Source organism: Triturus cristatus, chromosome 10 (genome assembly GCF_964204655.1).
Source record: "Triturus cristatus chromosome 10, aTriCri1.1, whole genome shotgun sequence".
NCBI lineage: Eukaryota > Metazoa > Chordata > Amphibia > Caudata > Salamandridae > Triturus > Triturus cristatus.
Window position 1 is genome coordinate 310,397,644 of NC_140593.1, and position 16,855 is coordinate 310,414,498.

At 44.6% G+C, this 16,855-nt stretch overlaps 1 protein-coding gene across 3 annotated transcripts in view; it reads left to right on the forward strand.

Annotated features, from left to right (window-relative positions):
• Positions 1-16,855, forward strand: part of RUNDC3B (RUN domain containing 3B) — an 876,147-nt gene that overhangs the window by 436,025 nt on the left and 423,267 nt on the right. For all 3 annotated transcript variants that reach the window (XM_085631311.1, XM_085631313.1, XM_085631312.1), the window contains exon 4: positions 7,021-7,106. In XM_085631311.1, coding sequence (XP_085487437.1) covers positions 7,021-7,106 — 86 coding nt within the window. The remainder of the gene's footprint in view (positions 1-7,020; positions 7,107-16,855) is intronic.

The following is a 16,855-nucleotide window of genomic DNA, read 5'->3' on the forward strand; positions in this document are numbered from 1 at the left end:
TGGTCCAGATGGATGTGGAGGCTCAGTCAAAGATCCAGGTCTGGAGGTCCTTCCTGCATTGGGTCAAATACGCTGATTGCCTGAGGTGGCGGGCAGCGTGTTTCAGGTCTTGGCGGCGAGGTAGGAGAAGGATCTTCCTCTGCTTCTGGTCCTGTGGATCCATGGGATGGAGGTCGGGGTGAGTTGGGGAGAGCAGAGTTGTCTGGCAGGTGTGTGGAATACGAGGCGGTGGTTCACATTCTGGTCCTGCATCATGATGAACTTTGTGGGCATGCGTGAGGAGCTCAAAGGTGATTCTCTTGTTGGTTGGAAGCCAGTGGAGTTGTCAGAGGTGTGTTATGTGGCTGCAGTGGGTAATGTTGAGGACCAGTCTTGCTGTGGCGTTCTGGATGTTCTGTAGTTTCCTGAGCTGTTTCTGGGTGACGCTGGCGTGGAGTGCATTGCCGTCATTGAGTCTGCTGGTTATGAGTGCATGGGTGACTCTTTCTGAATTCTGTGGGGATCCATCTGAATGGCTTTCGAAGCAGGCAGAGCGTGTGGAAGCAGGATAAGGATACTGCATTGATTTGGCAGTTCATTGAGAGGGAGGCGTCCAGTATGATGCTGAGGTTGCGTTTGTGGTCTGTAAGAGTGGGGTTTCTAGTGCAACCGATGTATAGAGGAGCAAACCCTTAGCTGAAGAATTATAATTTCATGGGTCATGGCCAGGATGCTAGTCCCTTTTTGAAGCTCTCAACACCTTCCCCTAACTATTGTCCTACATTCAGTTGCTAGAAGACTGACTCGATTACCCCACCCAACCAAAAAGCGGTAAGTGCAGGGTGGGAATGTCATTTAAGGAGATTTTGGCCGTCATCTGTGCGTGGTGGGCACCCAGGCCTTAAGCACAGTCACCTTCATTAGAAAATTGCAGAGGTGGGCTGAAGCAGGCAAAAAAGATGAACCAAGAAACTGGCTCCCAGTGGTCGCCCGCACCAATTGGTTTAGCAAATCCTAATTGGTGGAGCAGTTCCCCCGAAGGAGCCGAGGTGTAGGAAAGGTGGCTGGGGCATAAGTAATTGGCACCACAGTAGTTCCAGCCGACCTACCCAGGGATTACCATTCCTGGCACTGTCTGTGTGAAAGGAGGTGGGTGGCCTGTGGCAAGTGCCTCCTAGACCCAGGTATCTGTAGCAGTGGCCCTGTGGAGGCCCCAGTGGAGGGCATGTGGAACCTAGCAGCAGTTTGGCTGTTCCCTGTGTCACTACTGTTGATCTTGCCGGCATCATTGGCCCCATGGGCACATGAAATGCAGGAAGCTTTATGGGCTGCTCCTCTTCCCCCTCCTGCCCCTTCTAAAGTAAGCCTGCACTTACTGGGTGTCCCCCTGGTATGAGGGCCCTGCATTTCTCTGGAGCACTTGGGCTGGATATCTGTTGGAGATCTCGGGTGTCCACCGCCCCTCCTAGGCTGCTGAACCAGCTAAGACTCTGAAGGTCTTCCCTGCATTACCCAAGCATGGTGCTACATACTGACTACCATACAGAAGTTATCTGCCCAGCTGCTCATGCTGTCTTTGGTGTAGTCCAGAGGCTATAGTGCAAGCAGGCCAGTGCAGAGTCTCCTCCTTACTACATGGCTCCAAGTAGACAACCCGAAGTAATGGACATATGCCGCTTCATGGATTCCTCCCGACCCCCTACTCTTTTGACATTCTATACTGCTGTTGTGAAGCGCTGGTGCTTGGTGACCTGGATCTTTGTCCTGGGTAGTGTAATGAGACCCACGTGACAAGCTGGGTTCTTCCAAAACCTCAATGGCTTCTGTGCTTAGCCTATTTTGTGGACCCTAGTTTGAGAAGCCTGAAGGGCTGTCATTGGGCCTGAAATGTGTTGCAAACAGGAAATGGCAAATTTTAAATCCCGGCCATCAGACGTGCCTAAATTAGCCACTCTGAATCCAAATTAACAGCCTCCTGGACCATCAGGTACTGACACATACTATAAACAATACAGGCTTCGTATACAATTCTAAAAACAAGGATTAGCACGGTGGGAACGTACGTTTCACTTCTCTGGTAAGACCTGCTTAACATGATCAATAGAGCCTGTGAAACAGAGGGTCGCATTGCTGTACAGGAAGATGAAGTTACAGAATTAGAAAATCACTATGTCCCTCCATACCATGACATCCAAAGTTCAGGAGGGGCAAGCTAAAGATTCTGAAAACAAAGTACAGAGATATAACCTAAGATTTGTTGGTTTCCCGAAGAGATCATCCTCCAAAGGTTTTCTGGAAGCTTGGATCACTTCCTGACTGTTGCTGGATGAATTGCCACCCTACTTTGTCCTAAAAAGGGTACCAACACAGCGTCCCCCTCTAGGCACTGCCTTATCGCCAAGTCTTGAACTGTTGAGACAGATGCAAATCTTAAGGGCACAAGAGAAATGGAGACCCGAATTAGGTCTTTTCTCGACTAGATTGTTTCAAAAAGAAAAATCTACTGTTGCAGTCAATCAGAAGTTGCAGGCGTTGATCCTTAAATACATGCTCATGTTTCCAGCCAGGCTCACACTCCTTAATAGTGTTCGCTACTTCTTCTTTGACTCCCCTGACTCGGCCTAGAACTGTGTGGTTAAAAAAAAATAATAATATTTACAACTTATTCCTACTCTCTCTGTGGAGAAGACTGACCAAATTAGAAGCAATGGAGGACACTTCAGCAGTGGCAAATCTGCATCCCTGAGCCAGAGAAGGTCTCGTTCTGTGGGCTGGGATGATCCAGCCCTGTCGCAAACTGCCATATGCCTTAGTGTACAAAAGAAAGGCTGGTGGAATCCCTACCTTGTCTCAACTTTTGCATATTTTTTTTTTTCCCCAGCCACACATTATTGTAATTTATAGCAAGGTGTAGGGGAGGGTTCTGCCTTTACCAAAATCATCAGTTTTGTTTGCTAAATGGCGATTGTTAGGGCAACAGATCCGTTTGGAGTGGAAGTGAGGGGTGGAGTATGGTTGGGGGGGATTGGGATAAGCAGAGTTGCTGGCTGCAGGTATATTGCATTCTGTTCTTACTTACTGTGGTCTCATTTCTGGAGGTACATGAACCATGGGTGCTCCTACATAGGGTTCCCCACAGTGCACTATGTGACTCCAGCCCTAGCACCTATTTAAGGAGTGCCACTGCCTTCCCAGCTTTTATGGCTCACATAACATCCTTTGGTGTGATGTTGTGGAATGTCAATGGCCTCAATGATAATATCAAGAGGCGTGCAGTGCTCTCATTTTGCCAAGTGCCATTCCCCCGCTGTGCTGTTTCTTCAGGAAACTCATCTTCGTGGTTTGCACTGCCCCTTCTTGGGTTTATTTGGGTAAGACTGAGTATTCCATTCTATCCAGACTAGAGGATCTAGGGGCACCCCCATTTTACTGCACCAAACCTTCCCTCTATTTGTTTTTCAGGTCACCACTGTTGTCTATAGGAGGTTTCAGGTGGTGGGAGGTTGGCGGGAAGGGAAGAAATATAACTTTAATAGCACAGACATTCCACTGTAGCTTTCAAAGTTTACCTCTGTCGACCTCAGAGCTGTAGTACTGGGACTACCGCAAGGCTTAACCTTCAAAGGAGGAGGCGTCTCATGGTATCCGATCCAGTGCTAGACTCAACTGGTGCTAGAGCTTCAAGCCCACATGTGGCTTTTGAGTTGGCAGATTGGACATCCTCCTTAGGATTGTGTGATCCAGAAATCATCTACATTGGCTGGCAACCAGAGATGTTGCCTCCAGGGTGATCCTAAACATAGTGAACTCTGAAAACTGAGTAAGCAGGTCAACACAGAGGTTGAGATCGCCTCCACCTCTTATAACCAAAATCTATATGTAGTGCAGAAATGACCCAGCCGTGATCATTCTTCCCCCTTCATTGATTACTCCCCCCTTCCCCCGTAAAGACACTGAGCACGGTAATAGCGATTGTTTGGAACAACCTTTTACAGTGGAAGAGCTAGAAATGGCCATTTCTGACGTACAATATAGTAAAACACCTGGACCAGATGGGTTCCCTCCTCAAATACTGCAGTAAATTTAGGTTGTTCCCATCTCCTCACCTACTACATATGTACCAGGACGTCAAAGAGAAATGGAGGTTTCCACTACAACTGTGGTTATTAATAAACCTTGGCATCCTCCAGAAGAATGCACCCAATACTTTCACATCTCCCTAATAAATGGTGAGATGACGATGTATGCTAAGGTCCTGGCTAATTGGTTACCTCACTTGTCCACCCAAACCACTGTCGCTTTATCCCGCACTACAATACCTGACACTGCATATGCAAAGTTCATGTAATTCTGGCACAAGTCAATCCACTCACACAATCTGGTGTCCTCATGCTTAAAGGCTATGATAAGGCATTTGACTCCATCCAGTTCAGAGTACTGTAACCTATGGGGTTTGGGCCTTGTTTTCTATCCTTTGTTAAAATACTATATGCTCTATCCCAAACAAAAATAAATGGCACCTAATCACCCATGGTCCTGTTTCAGAGACTAACCAGACAGGCATGTACCTTATTGTCCCTTCTTTTCGCTCCTGTGATGGAACCTCTGGTCGTGTGGATTAGATGTGATGCTCGGGTGTAGGGGTTTCATTGGAAAGGAGATGTGAAAAAACGTGTTGTGCTTTATGTGGATGATGAGGTTCTGTTTGTGCGTCACCCATAAGATACAGGCCCTCGACTGCTCAACATGACTTATTGTGAAGTCATAATTCTAAAGGTTGACTGATCAAAGTCACAGCTTGTCCCATTCAAATGAGGTATGGAGGCAGAGTTCAATCCAGTCTTTCCATCTCAATCTTGGTTTTCAGTACTTTGGAATACAACTGAGAGAGAAGGCGTGTTTTTGTTTTTTGATATGGGCATACCAGAGCCTGCATATTGCATGCATTAAATTCACTCAAACCACCCATGACAGTGTGTGGGCATGGCAGACCTCCATCCTAAATTATAAATCTTGTTGCTGAATGATTGGCTGTATGGGAGACAAGAGGACCCAGCAATTCATATTGAAAGCTCCCAATTTGATCAAGAAATCATTCTGGGCTTACTGTTTGGGGTCCCTATCCCAAACTCCCTGCCAGAAGTAACGAGTGTGGCTCTTGTAAATTGGAGTTTGATACTGCGCTGAATTGGGTGGGACAGAAAACTCACGATTGACACCTCTTTGGAGGGGCAATTACTTCTAGCATCCGTTTGGAAGGGTTTGAGTGGTGTGTCCTAATTGAAATTACTAAACTGAGTGATGTCTGGCATAGCAAGCAAATGAAGATGTTCCAGATATTTCATAATGAATTCGATCTTCACAGAACCCAGTTCTACAAATACTTGCAGCTGCAGCATGCCATGGCCTACCACCAAATCTACATGAATTATCCCTTTGAATATACCCCGCTAGAGGCCAAAGTTACCTTAACTCCACTGGGAAAGGGATCACGTATATACAAACCTTTAATAATTTGTCCGCTCAGTTTATGGCACTTAAGGAGGCTCGATAAAGTGGTGTGGGCCCCATGGTTGAGAGCGACAGGAGGGACGCCAAAATAGCTCCACACAATCTTGCTATAGCCTGGTGCCTGCACCTTAGACAGTTCAACTATTTTCATCCAACTTACTTCACCTCAAGGAAGTTATTGCGAGTGGGTAAGATCCCCTTGCCTTCATGCTTCAGATGTGATGCTGCAGACTGCAATTATTTTTATGAGCTTTGGTACTGTCCTGGAAAAATACTGACTCCAACTAATGACCAATCTCTCTATAATAACAGAAGGACCTGTGAACCTATCTCGCAATATTGCCCTGATCGGTATCCTGGAGTATATGGTGGGCTGTAGAGGAGAGCGCACTATGGTTGGTATTTGGACAATTATTGCCAAAAGGTGCATCGCTCGACATCTCCTGGCCCTCCTCCTGCTGTCGAATGGTGGCAAGCAATAGGTTGGTGCCCCAAACAGAGGAGCCCATCTACAAGACTAGAGCATGACAGCATAAATAATGCAAGATCTGGGGAAGATGGTGGGACTATTATATTCAAATAGATACACAATGTGTCGATGTGTACTGCTATTTTTGGATTAATTTAGATTGCACTGTGTACTTAATGTTATGTTTTTTTTTAAAAAGAAATGACATTTAGTTTATAAAAAATTGGATTTCTAATGCGATTGTGCCAGGAAGAACCAAGCAAAATAGAATACTTCTCAAAAGAAAGTGGGATAAGTGCAACTTTAAGGGACTTTTCGTTAAAGAGATAATGATACATAAAAACTCCTGAGCCATTTGTAGCAAATACTTTATTTAAACTCTGACTGAGTGTCGATTTTTAGAGGGATTACTTTGCACATATACGTCTTATTTAAAGAAATTAAGGGGGTATCCCTGTAACCTTATCACAGTGGAGAGGCTGTTCCAGATCTTCACTCTCTCATGAATGTGAATTATTGTTTTGCTGTTTGCCAAAAACAATAGTACACTTCAGAAAAATTATGTATAGGCCGAAGATGCGAACTTGGTTAAATAACCTATCTATAGCTGTTGTGCAAAAATCTTTCTCTAGATTTAAGCGTATATGTTTGCGTGTGTAAACTTCAAGTTTATAATATGTTCTTCGTTGTTTGCAACATGTACTGTTGCATTTTAAATAAATGATGAAAAGATCAAAATGAACTGAACTTGTTAATGACTGCACTTTTACCTTTTAATAATAGAGGATTTTAAATGCTTATGTTCTAGTCATTCGAGTTAAAATTTCCATTGTTTTTTAAGTCATTCTTTTCCATATAATTATGCTCGTTGGGGCTAGGCGTGGGTTGGTGAAGGCGGGACTGCTAATTAAACCTTTTGTTCAGGCAGGCATGCGCAGGAGGCATTATTCAGACAGATCATCACCTCCAGGTGTACTCGTGCTCTTTCTTTTCACATTCACGAATGCTCTGTGTAACCCTGTGAATGAATAGCTCAGCCCTGTTTGCTCCTCTCTCCACAGGGCAGAGCCTGGATCAGAGTGGCATTAATGGAAAAAAGGTTGTCCGAGTACGTGTCTACAGCTCTAAGAGACTTCAAAACAACGAGGTACTCATTGTCTTTTTAATCTTGCATGTGTAACCGGACGTTGGACTCATCCTCTCATATCTTCTTCAATGTATCACACGATTAATTAGACCACCTTCTTTGTGCTAAGTGACTGTCATTCATTTATATAGCACATATGTGTCTGAGAAAAAAACTTCAAAACACTTTCACTAAACATCGACAATGACGAAGCAAACAGGCTTGCTATATGTTGAAAATAGTCAAATCTCCAGAAGGTTCTCCTCGTTGACTGTTGGACTTGGCCCTTTTTGGCTAAAGTTCCTTAAACATTTTGCTTCCCCTAGACCTTTTTTCTGTGCTGGTGTTGCCAACTTAGATGCTTTGGGCACTTTGCAATTGCTGATCAGTGTCAAAGTGCAAGTGCTCCCTGTGTAAAGTGTAATGGTAATTGGTTGTCCATGATTGGTATGTTTGCCTTATTAGTAAAGTGCACTATGTGTGCCAGGGCTGGTAATGCAAATGCTACTAGTGGGCCTGCAGCACTAATTGTGCCACCCATACAAGTAGCCTTAAAGAGAGCACTCAGGCCTGCCATTGCAGTGCCTGCGCGCAGTTTGTTAACCTGTCATGTTGTTCTGACAAGTGCACCCACTTGCCAGATCTTACCCTCCCCTTTTGATGCACGTCAGACACCATGGTAGGCCCAAGGTACCCCCTGGTTAAGGTGCAGTGTATGTGAAAGGTAGGACATGTACTGCGGTGTGCACTATGTCCTGACAGTGAAATACACTCCATTTGGTATTTCACTGTTAAAAGGCCATCTTGCCAATAGGACAGAATGGGGGAGGCTGTCTAATAGGTTTCCAGCCTATCTTGGCTTAAGATGGAGAGGTGAAGTTTAGTATGCTTGAACTCACAATTCAATAACACATCTTTTTGTGATGTGGTTTTTGCATTGTGTGTTTAGAAACCACTCTTTTAGAAGTGGCTGGGTTTTTGTGCTCTAAAATTTCTGTATGTCTCTGCCTGGTTGTGGATTGACTGTTTGTTTGGACCTTAAAGTGATAGGATCTGGGGAATGTCTTGACCCAGGGGAGGAGCTGAGACAGCAACAGGCTGACCTGCATCTGGAGTTTAGGGGGGAGGAGTAACCCCTGGAGGTGAAGAGGCCTGGGCTGCAGCCATAAAACAATGGCTCCATCCCCTGCTGAGTGATTAAGGATCCAGGCCCCCACTATCAAAGGAAGAAGGTGTCACTGGCAGGGAGACACCCAGAACTGGTTTGGACAGGGGTCAGTGCCCCCCTTAACACAAAGACTTCTAAGACTTTGAGGGGTATAACTATGAGAGCTGAAACCCCTGAACGTTGGATTGATCAAGACTGAAAAGGATTGAAACTACTTCGTGGTCAAAAGGAACCTCTGCCAAGGAAGAAACAGCTGAATAGACTGAAGGAAAGAACTGATCCTTGCTATGTGTTCTGGGGCTGGCCTGCAGTTTGCTGCTTTAACCAAGGAGAGGCTAAAGGGACTTTACTGTGTGCTGTGTCACCCTTCTTGAAAGGACTTTGCTGTAATGTGTCTTAAAGTAACTTAACCCCAAGGGCCAGAGGTGAGCTGGCTCCTTGTTGTGGAAACTCAGGAACACAAAAGTTTCCAGAAGTGTCTCAGCAACGCTGTGTGCGTGTGCTTTGTGCCGCCTGAGACCTTTGTAAACCATGCCCTGTGATCGTGGGCACCTGGAGTCCAAGTGAGTTTCAGTGACGCTGTTTGCGTGTGCTCTTTGCAGCCTGAGCCCTTCGTGAGGGTTGTCCTGCTATCATGTGCTCCTGGAGTCCAAGTGAGTCTCAGCGACGCTATGTGCTTCGTGCAGCCTGAGACCTTTGTGAGGATTGCCCTGTGACCATGCACACCAGAAGTTCAAGTGTGTCTCAGTGACGCTGTGTGCATGTGCTTTTTGCAGCCTGGCACCCTAGGAAGAATTGCCTTGAGATCGGGGGCGCCAGGAGTCCAAGTGAGTCTCAGCGACGCTGTGTGCTTCGTGCAGCCTGAGACCTTTGTGAGGATTGCCCTGTGATCGTGTGCACCCGGAGTCCAAGTGAGTCTCAGCGACGCTGTGTGCATGTGCTTTGTGCAGCCTGATCCCTTCATGAGGATTGTCCTGTAATCATGTGCACCTGGGGTCTGAGTGAGTCTCAGTGACGCTGTGTGTGTGCTTCGTGCAGCGTGAGACCTTCGTGAGGATTGCCCTTTGAACTTCTGCTGTGCACGGTCACGAGTGTCTCAGCGACACTGTGTGCATATGCTTTTTGCAGCCTGAGACCCTCTGAAGAATTGCCTTGAGATCGGGGGTGCCAGGAGTCCAAGTGATTCTCAGCGACGCTGTGTGCATGTGCTTAGTGCAGCCTGAGACCTTCCTGAGGAAAGCCCTGTGACCGTGCACACCCGAGGCTCAAGGGAGTCTCAGCGACGTGTGCGTGTGCCCTGTTGCAGCCTGAGATCTTAGTTATCGTCATCGGCCCGGAATCAACCAAGTTGCATCGGAGGCCCAAATCACGAGAGGCAGAGAGGAGAGCGAGGTTGCATTCCCTAGGTAACGTGTGTCGGTGCCTGGTGTGGGGTGTGGGCTCGGAGAGAGACGATCCCGGCCTCTCCCCTTCTTGTAGCGCAAGCCTCTGTTCCAGCTCGTATTGCGGCCCGTACTTGCCAAGGAGTGGCAGTACATTGCATTATTACTGCGTAACAAAGTGCCTGATGGTTGTATTATGCATTGCATTCGTTTGCATCACAAACTGCATTATTTTTACATTGCAAAGTGCCTGATTCTTGCATTACGAACTGCATAGCATTGCATTAGGACTGCATAGGATCACCTTGAATTGCTCCTTAATACCGCCAGAACTTACAAGAGCTGGCTGACCTAATAACCGGCCAGGAGGTATATTACAAATACGCATATGTTGGATTTTTATCGTGTGGTCTCATCGTATATCTTTTTATATAAACTTATACTTGTTTTCATATGAAACTCGTGTGGAGTCCCTTTGTGGTGTCACCATTGGGTCACTGGGAGCGTAGTTGCAAATACTTTACACATTTGCCTTTAAGATAAGCCTGGCTGCTCGGGCCAAGCTACCAAGAGGTTGAGCAGGGGTTATCTGAGAAGGTGTCCTTCCTGTCCCTGACATAGAAGCGAGGGACCTTACTTGGCCTAAGGTACCTACCTCAGCCAACTAGGGAATCCCGGTTTCAAACAGTGATCATATATAATTCTAAAAGGGTCGTTGGTTTCGGATTTGTGGCCTGCTAGTCGATATGAGCATAACCAAGAGTTCCTTATCCAATGTTCCTGATATTTGTTATTGACTCTGTATTCATTATTGACCTTTGTCCATGCATCCATGAGGTTGGCACTTTAAAGAAATTAAACTTTTAAGTGCTCGATTTCTCATCAAAATAGTTTGTTAAATTTCACTTGTCCACCCAGCACCCTGAATAAAGGCTCCCTCTTCTTGAACTCAGCTGTGCGTACCACATGGCTGGCTGCTACTTAGGGCAGGGGGTCAGCAATAGCTCATTAAATGGATCTGGTGTGTTCGGCTTGCCCCATTTCTCAGACTGTGCTACATGGTTTTGTAATGTTTCGCATGGCAGCGGAGTGTATTCTATGAAGTCATGTATTGTGGCCTCTCACAGAGGAGGTAGATAACTACCTATGCCCTTGTCTAGTTTGAGCTTCACTACAGTGTCCTCTGTGCCTTTCACATGTACCATGATTATTCGTGGAGTCCCAGACTGCACACTGCTGTGGCACATCCTTCCTGACAAAGAACAGTGAGTATGAACCTCGGGCAGAGTATAAATGTCCACTTTTCCAGCCAGCATTGTTCTTAACTAGAGTGGTCTCCTCCTACGTCCTCCATGTTGTGGGTCCGAGCGACCTGGGCCTGCTAGTGTTTTCATTGCCTTCTAGCGAAATATAATGCAGTCCAATTGTGGACCATCCCATCATTTGTTTTGCAGTTTTATTTAGTACAGTCCTGTGATCCCACCACTTGCTATAATTCGAAGTATAGTTTTTCCAATTAACCATTAAAATGTATAGCATTTCGTTTATTGTCATGCTACAAAAAATTTTTTTTTAGGTCTGGTCTAAAGGTAGTTGTATCTGTTAGTTGGCCTCGTGTTTTCAGGAAAATTAATACAATATAATACAATATAATAGATATACATACACGTAGAACTGTTTTTGTAAACCATGTATTTACGTGCTGTACTGATGTCTAGAAATCCCAACTGTTCACTTTTTTTTGTTGTTTGAAGACTTTTCTTGTGCCTAATTTAAGGGGCGTTTTATGATAATGCCCTCGTTTTTTTAAAGTTTGATTATGTATTTATTTTTTTGCTGCACTTATGCTTTCTTATGGGTATTTAGTCACACATTGCTAGTCTTTAGTTGGCCTTCTGTTTGCCCTTTATTAATCATTGTGAGAAATGGACATACGTTGTGTAAGGGTTTGGCAAAATGGAATGCTAAGTGCTCATATATTTTATCTTGTTAAAATTAATGGAAGGAGGCCATTAATGGCATATTGATTAAGCAATTAGTTTTGTGAAATGCGACTAATTTGCTGGAATATTATTCTGTTATACATCCGTTTCACCAATGGTTGTCTACAACATACTTTCCAGACTTCTGGTTCCAAATAGTTTTCGAGAGTTTACATTTGTTTTCAATGGGAATATTTGCACATTGCCTGGCCAGCAGAAATGTCTATTATTGACAGGAATTTAATAGACTTAGAACTGTTGCCATTCTTTTATGTGTACACTTTCACCTCTGAAGTCCTCTGTATTCATCATGTTTTTTCACCCCAACTGCAATAAAAAATAATTATTAAACATGACACTCCATAAAGCACTTTTCCAGATTCTAGGCACTATAAACAACAGCTGTTAATATTAGCCACTTCTGTTCTTTACGTTACCAACCGCAAAACGATTGAATACATTTACTGCATCTTTTATTATTTGTTACTGAACAGGTTTGCACTGCACAACTTTATTTGTCGGATCTCTGCTTTTAAATTAGGAAGTGTGAAAGCGGCACACCTGCCACTCGCCTATTAATATTTTTAGGATTATTACAAATATAATTGTTTTAAAGCTACAATCAGTGTTTTATCATACGCACCTTTATTTACTGATGCCTTTACATCGAGTGTCGTCAAACATAAATGCTATGGCTTTTCAGTCACATTCTTGGTTTGTTGTGGCAGCTAACTAGATGTGTTAAATGCACTACCTTTGGCCAATTCCCCTTACTTTTCAATGCAGTGTGACATTTCAATATAATTCAAGGTTTTTGACATTCTATGTTACTCATTTTATACGTTTAGCTTCCAGTTGTCATTACTAAAATATTTTAGCTAACGCATCCCTGGATATCCTTTTCTGTTTATTGTAATCATTGCCTACTCTTGCCATTATCGCTGTTTTTTTAAGTTCAAAAGTTTATTTTTTTTATTAGGTTTTCAAAACCCAAGCAAGACAAAACAAAGGAAGGGAAAACAATTGTCATACAGAGTTGTAGGCAGAGACCAAATGTTCAGACATGTACAGAGTCCGATGATCCCCTATGGACTCTCTCATTAGAAGGAAACAAAATATAAAGCAAAAACAATATATAATATACAAAGTATTGCCGTTCTACAAATCGCTGTTTTTTTTAAACATCTGCTGCTTGGGCCTTTCTTCTCATTTTTGCACCTACTTTAGTTGCACAGTTAATATTTTGGGGTCGGGCCTAGAGACTCCTTTGGCTATTTTGCATTCTTTTGTTTTCCCAAATAATCATTAAAAACAATACACACATGTACATACAGACAAGGACTTTTGGAGAGCCACCTTACTCTATTCGAAAGTCATTTACATTTTGCTTCCACCCATCACAGCTTACGAAATGGGGCAGTGGGTCAGCCAAATTCACCCACTGGTAGTATTGCACTGTAAATTATGGCATTTTGCTGCCCAGTACTTAAATTTGTAAAATATTAAGTGCAGGTGCTCAAATATTTTTTAGGAGGCCTCACCCACTTTACTGGCTCCACCCACTTCTGCCAGAGGCTCCACCCACTTCCTTTATCAGTTCCACCCACATCCACAAGCTTCAACACACCATAGCCGCCTCCTCACAGCTTGAGTTCCGCAAGAAGCTGTAGACCTGGCTCTTCACATAAGCACCTCGGGGACCTCTCACATGTCCAAGTGCCTGGATACCCTCTTGGGTTATTAGTTCTGCTGAGCTGCCTGAAAGGGAGAACATTTCAGTGCCAAGCGTGATGTGGTGCTGCTAAGCCACTTCTTTATTTTAATTAATCTATATTTTTATTTTTGCCACTTTGTTTTAGCATATTACAGGTTTGCAAAATAGCTACCAAAAAAAGCTGCACTCTGGCCAAGATCATGACCTATTGGCATATGCAAATGACACAAATGGTAGTAGGTCATGATGCAAAATTTGTCCAAGACGTTCCCAAGAGGTAGAGCTTGCTCTCTGCTGGGACGAGGTCATTCTGGAGGAGGGGTTTTTGTTCATTCAAGGAAGTACCAGGAAGTCTGGAAGGAGAAGAATAAGACAGACCCTGGGGATTGGAACAGGTTGGAATGGACTGGGATCGGGACACTGGACCTGAACTGGATAATACCTTTGAAGGCAAACTACAAATGCGAGGTATATGCCATACAAGAAACTAGAGGAAGGCACCCTAAAGTACTGACCAGAGGAATAATAGTAAAACTATCATATCTGATAGTTTGTATGCTCTGTGGTTATTGAGCTCCCTGGGAAGGGAAAATATCATCCTCTGTAACAATAGTAAGGCCGTCAGCATAACACAAAAGTGGATGAAAAGGACTAAAGCCAATGCCACCAAGCTACAGAAACTGAGGTCGGGAGAAGCAACTATAGGAATGCTGAAATACAGGGAAGGAAAGATACAAATATTCAGGGACAGGAGAGGTACAATGCACACAAAAGAAGGAACTCTGATCTAAAACTAGCAATCTGCACAGCAGCAGGACTGGGATTGTGGAGGAAGAACTAGAAATCGTGGCACATAAAAGGTGGAGAGGCTATAAAGGAATAGAAAAGCCACCGCAGCAGAACAAGGAACAAATAATAAGGCGATTCAAAGCACCCAGAATCGGGGATCAAGCCTTGAAGCAGAGCAGCAAGACCAAATTAGTTCACCTAAAGCCTCGGCAGTAAAGACGTTTGCGGAGAGTTGCACAGACCGGGCCGGCCTGGCCGTAGCCGACACGGGGCATTTCCCTGGTGGGCCACCAGAGTTTGGGCCGGTTTTGGACCCCTGGGGACCGTTTTCATTACTATGGGCCGGTTTTGCAGAATAGCTGCAATATCGGACCCCTGTTAGTAAAAAAAAAAAAAAAAAAAAAAAAAAAAAGCAGCTGCAGTGTGTCCCGCGCGCACTCCGAATCGATTGCCGGGGCCGGTTTGCTTTCCCAGTCTGGACCTGTGCTCAGATCATGCAGGGCAGATATAGCTGGAAGCCCAGGGGAGGAGCTAAAAGCTCTGGGAAGGATCCACGTGTGTAATCAACCAGCTGGAAGGAACTACCAATGAAGAGAAGGCTAAACTGGTACGTGAAGAGGAAACCACTTGGAAAACCGAAAGACAAAATAATGGACGCCAGGAAAAACAGGCGCTCTGATCAAATGTGAGAGGGAGAAAAGGAACAAAAACAACTATGAATGAGTACCTGTATCTCCGAGTCAAGTGAGGCGGGATAGAGCTCTGTTACCAGGACATGATTGCGGCAAGTGTTGGTGACCGAAGCAACCCCCTGTACCATAATGCATCAGGACGGCAGTGTGGAGATCAGGACTGCACTGTAATGTGAGGCAAGGTGTGCCATGGACAGGAGAGTGTTCCGACATGAACAGGCTTAGAGGCAGGACCCTACATAGCCTTCTTGAGTGCCCCTGATGGTTGAAAGCAGAATCTTGACATATTTCATGCATGTTCTACATATGAGGTAATGGACGAATAAGGTCAACAGTCGGCATGTACTAACATAAAAGATCATCACAAACTACTACATCCTCTGGCCTTCAACTTCTCTTTGTAGTCGACAAATAACTATCCGTCTATAGCCAACTCAGAACATTTAGCAGAACTAACACCTGATTTCATTGTTGTGTAAGGTTATATATGTCATACAATTTATTGGTAGTTCCTAGCTAACCAGGATATATAAGATTATATTTTTTTAAAGTGTGCATATTCCTACAGAAACAATTGTTGGTATATACGTTTAACTCCCCAGGTTCTGCGGGATACTGGGTTACCACACGAGCATTAACACTCTAAATCAGGTCCTATGTAATGAATTGATAAAAAAAATGTTTTTGGCCGGAACAGGGGGCGCGCAGTGTTTTCTCTATGCACGCATTGCATTGGTATGTTTGGGGTGTACTGATGTCATATCTATTTAGAGAAGGGGAGAGGTTGCAGAATCCGTTTTGTAAATGGCAGATTGCAACGTTGAAGTTGTCCCAGGTCAGTCGCTAGGAGGCTTCTCTCGGCACAGCCTTATTTACCTAAATAAACTTATTTTATCTTTAATGTCGTCTCTTCACTAACCTCAGTGCCCTTTCTTGTAAGGCTTGCACGTAAACAATAGATACTTTTGATGTCAGTGATGCCCCTATCTTCCTCTGGTAAAACTCTGAATGGGATGAAGTCCACCTTTGAAAACTGAGCTTCATTTCCCAAAGTCAGCTACAGAATATCTTAGAAATTAGTGGAGGATTCTTTGTTTAAATAATGTCCTACATCATGATGGCCCTTCCACTCTTACTGTATGCAGTCCAGGACACTCCTTACCGGATCCAGCAAATGTTCTTTCAAGCGATCGAGTCAGAACTGCGCAAGTTGTTATGGGGGGGTGGGCAGTCCCAGAATAGCGCTCAAGAAACTCCAGAATGGGGTATATGAAGGGGGCTGGCAGTTCCAGATGTTAGGAAATATTACTGGGCTGCTCACCTCATCAATGTCAATGGATGGGTCTTCTCCTCACTTGAGGAGCCAGCATATAAGGTGGACAGACTGGCATTGAGCAATCAGTCATTTAGCTGAACTGTACCGTAGGGGTAGAGGTTCCGTACATCTCCCAACACACAAGTACGGTTATTGACATCTGGGATATGGCAACTAAAATGACGGGCTGTGAGATGAAACTCACAGAGCAGATTCCACTATGGGAGGGAGACTTTTTGAAAGAAATAAGACGGCTTTGGGGTTTCCGGAAATGGAGCCTCATTGACATTGACGTACTTGGGGATGTCTGCAAGGGAGGCAAAATGGTGGATTCGATACCCTACAGGAGGGCTTTCAAATAGGAGGAGCTGAATTCCTCAGATATCGACAACTGCATTTGGCACTCAATTGTCATTTGAAAGAAGGGAAAGTGCTACCAGAATATTCTTCCCTGGAGGATAGGCTCCTCTTAGACCCCATGATTGAGAAAGCAGTATCCCTTATTTATAAAATAAAATGGTGAACAGCTCCCCTGATTGCATGGGTTCCCTGAGGGAGGCCTGGGAATCTGATGTGGGACTTCTGGAAGATGACTGGGAGGAGGCCCTTCAGAGTTCCAGAGGAATAGCCATCAGAGCATGCTTTAGGCTTGTTCAACTCCGCATTCTTCACGGATCATATGCCTCGAGAATGGTACAGTTCCATATCGGTGGTTGTGGCTCCGAGCT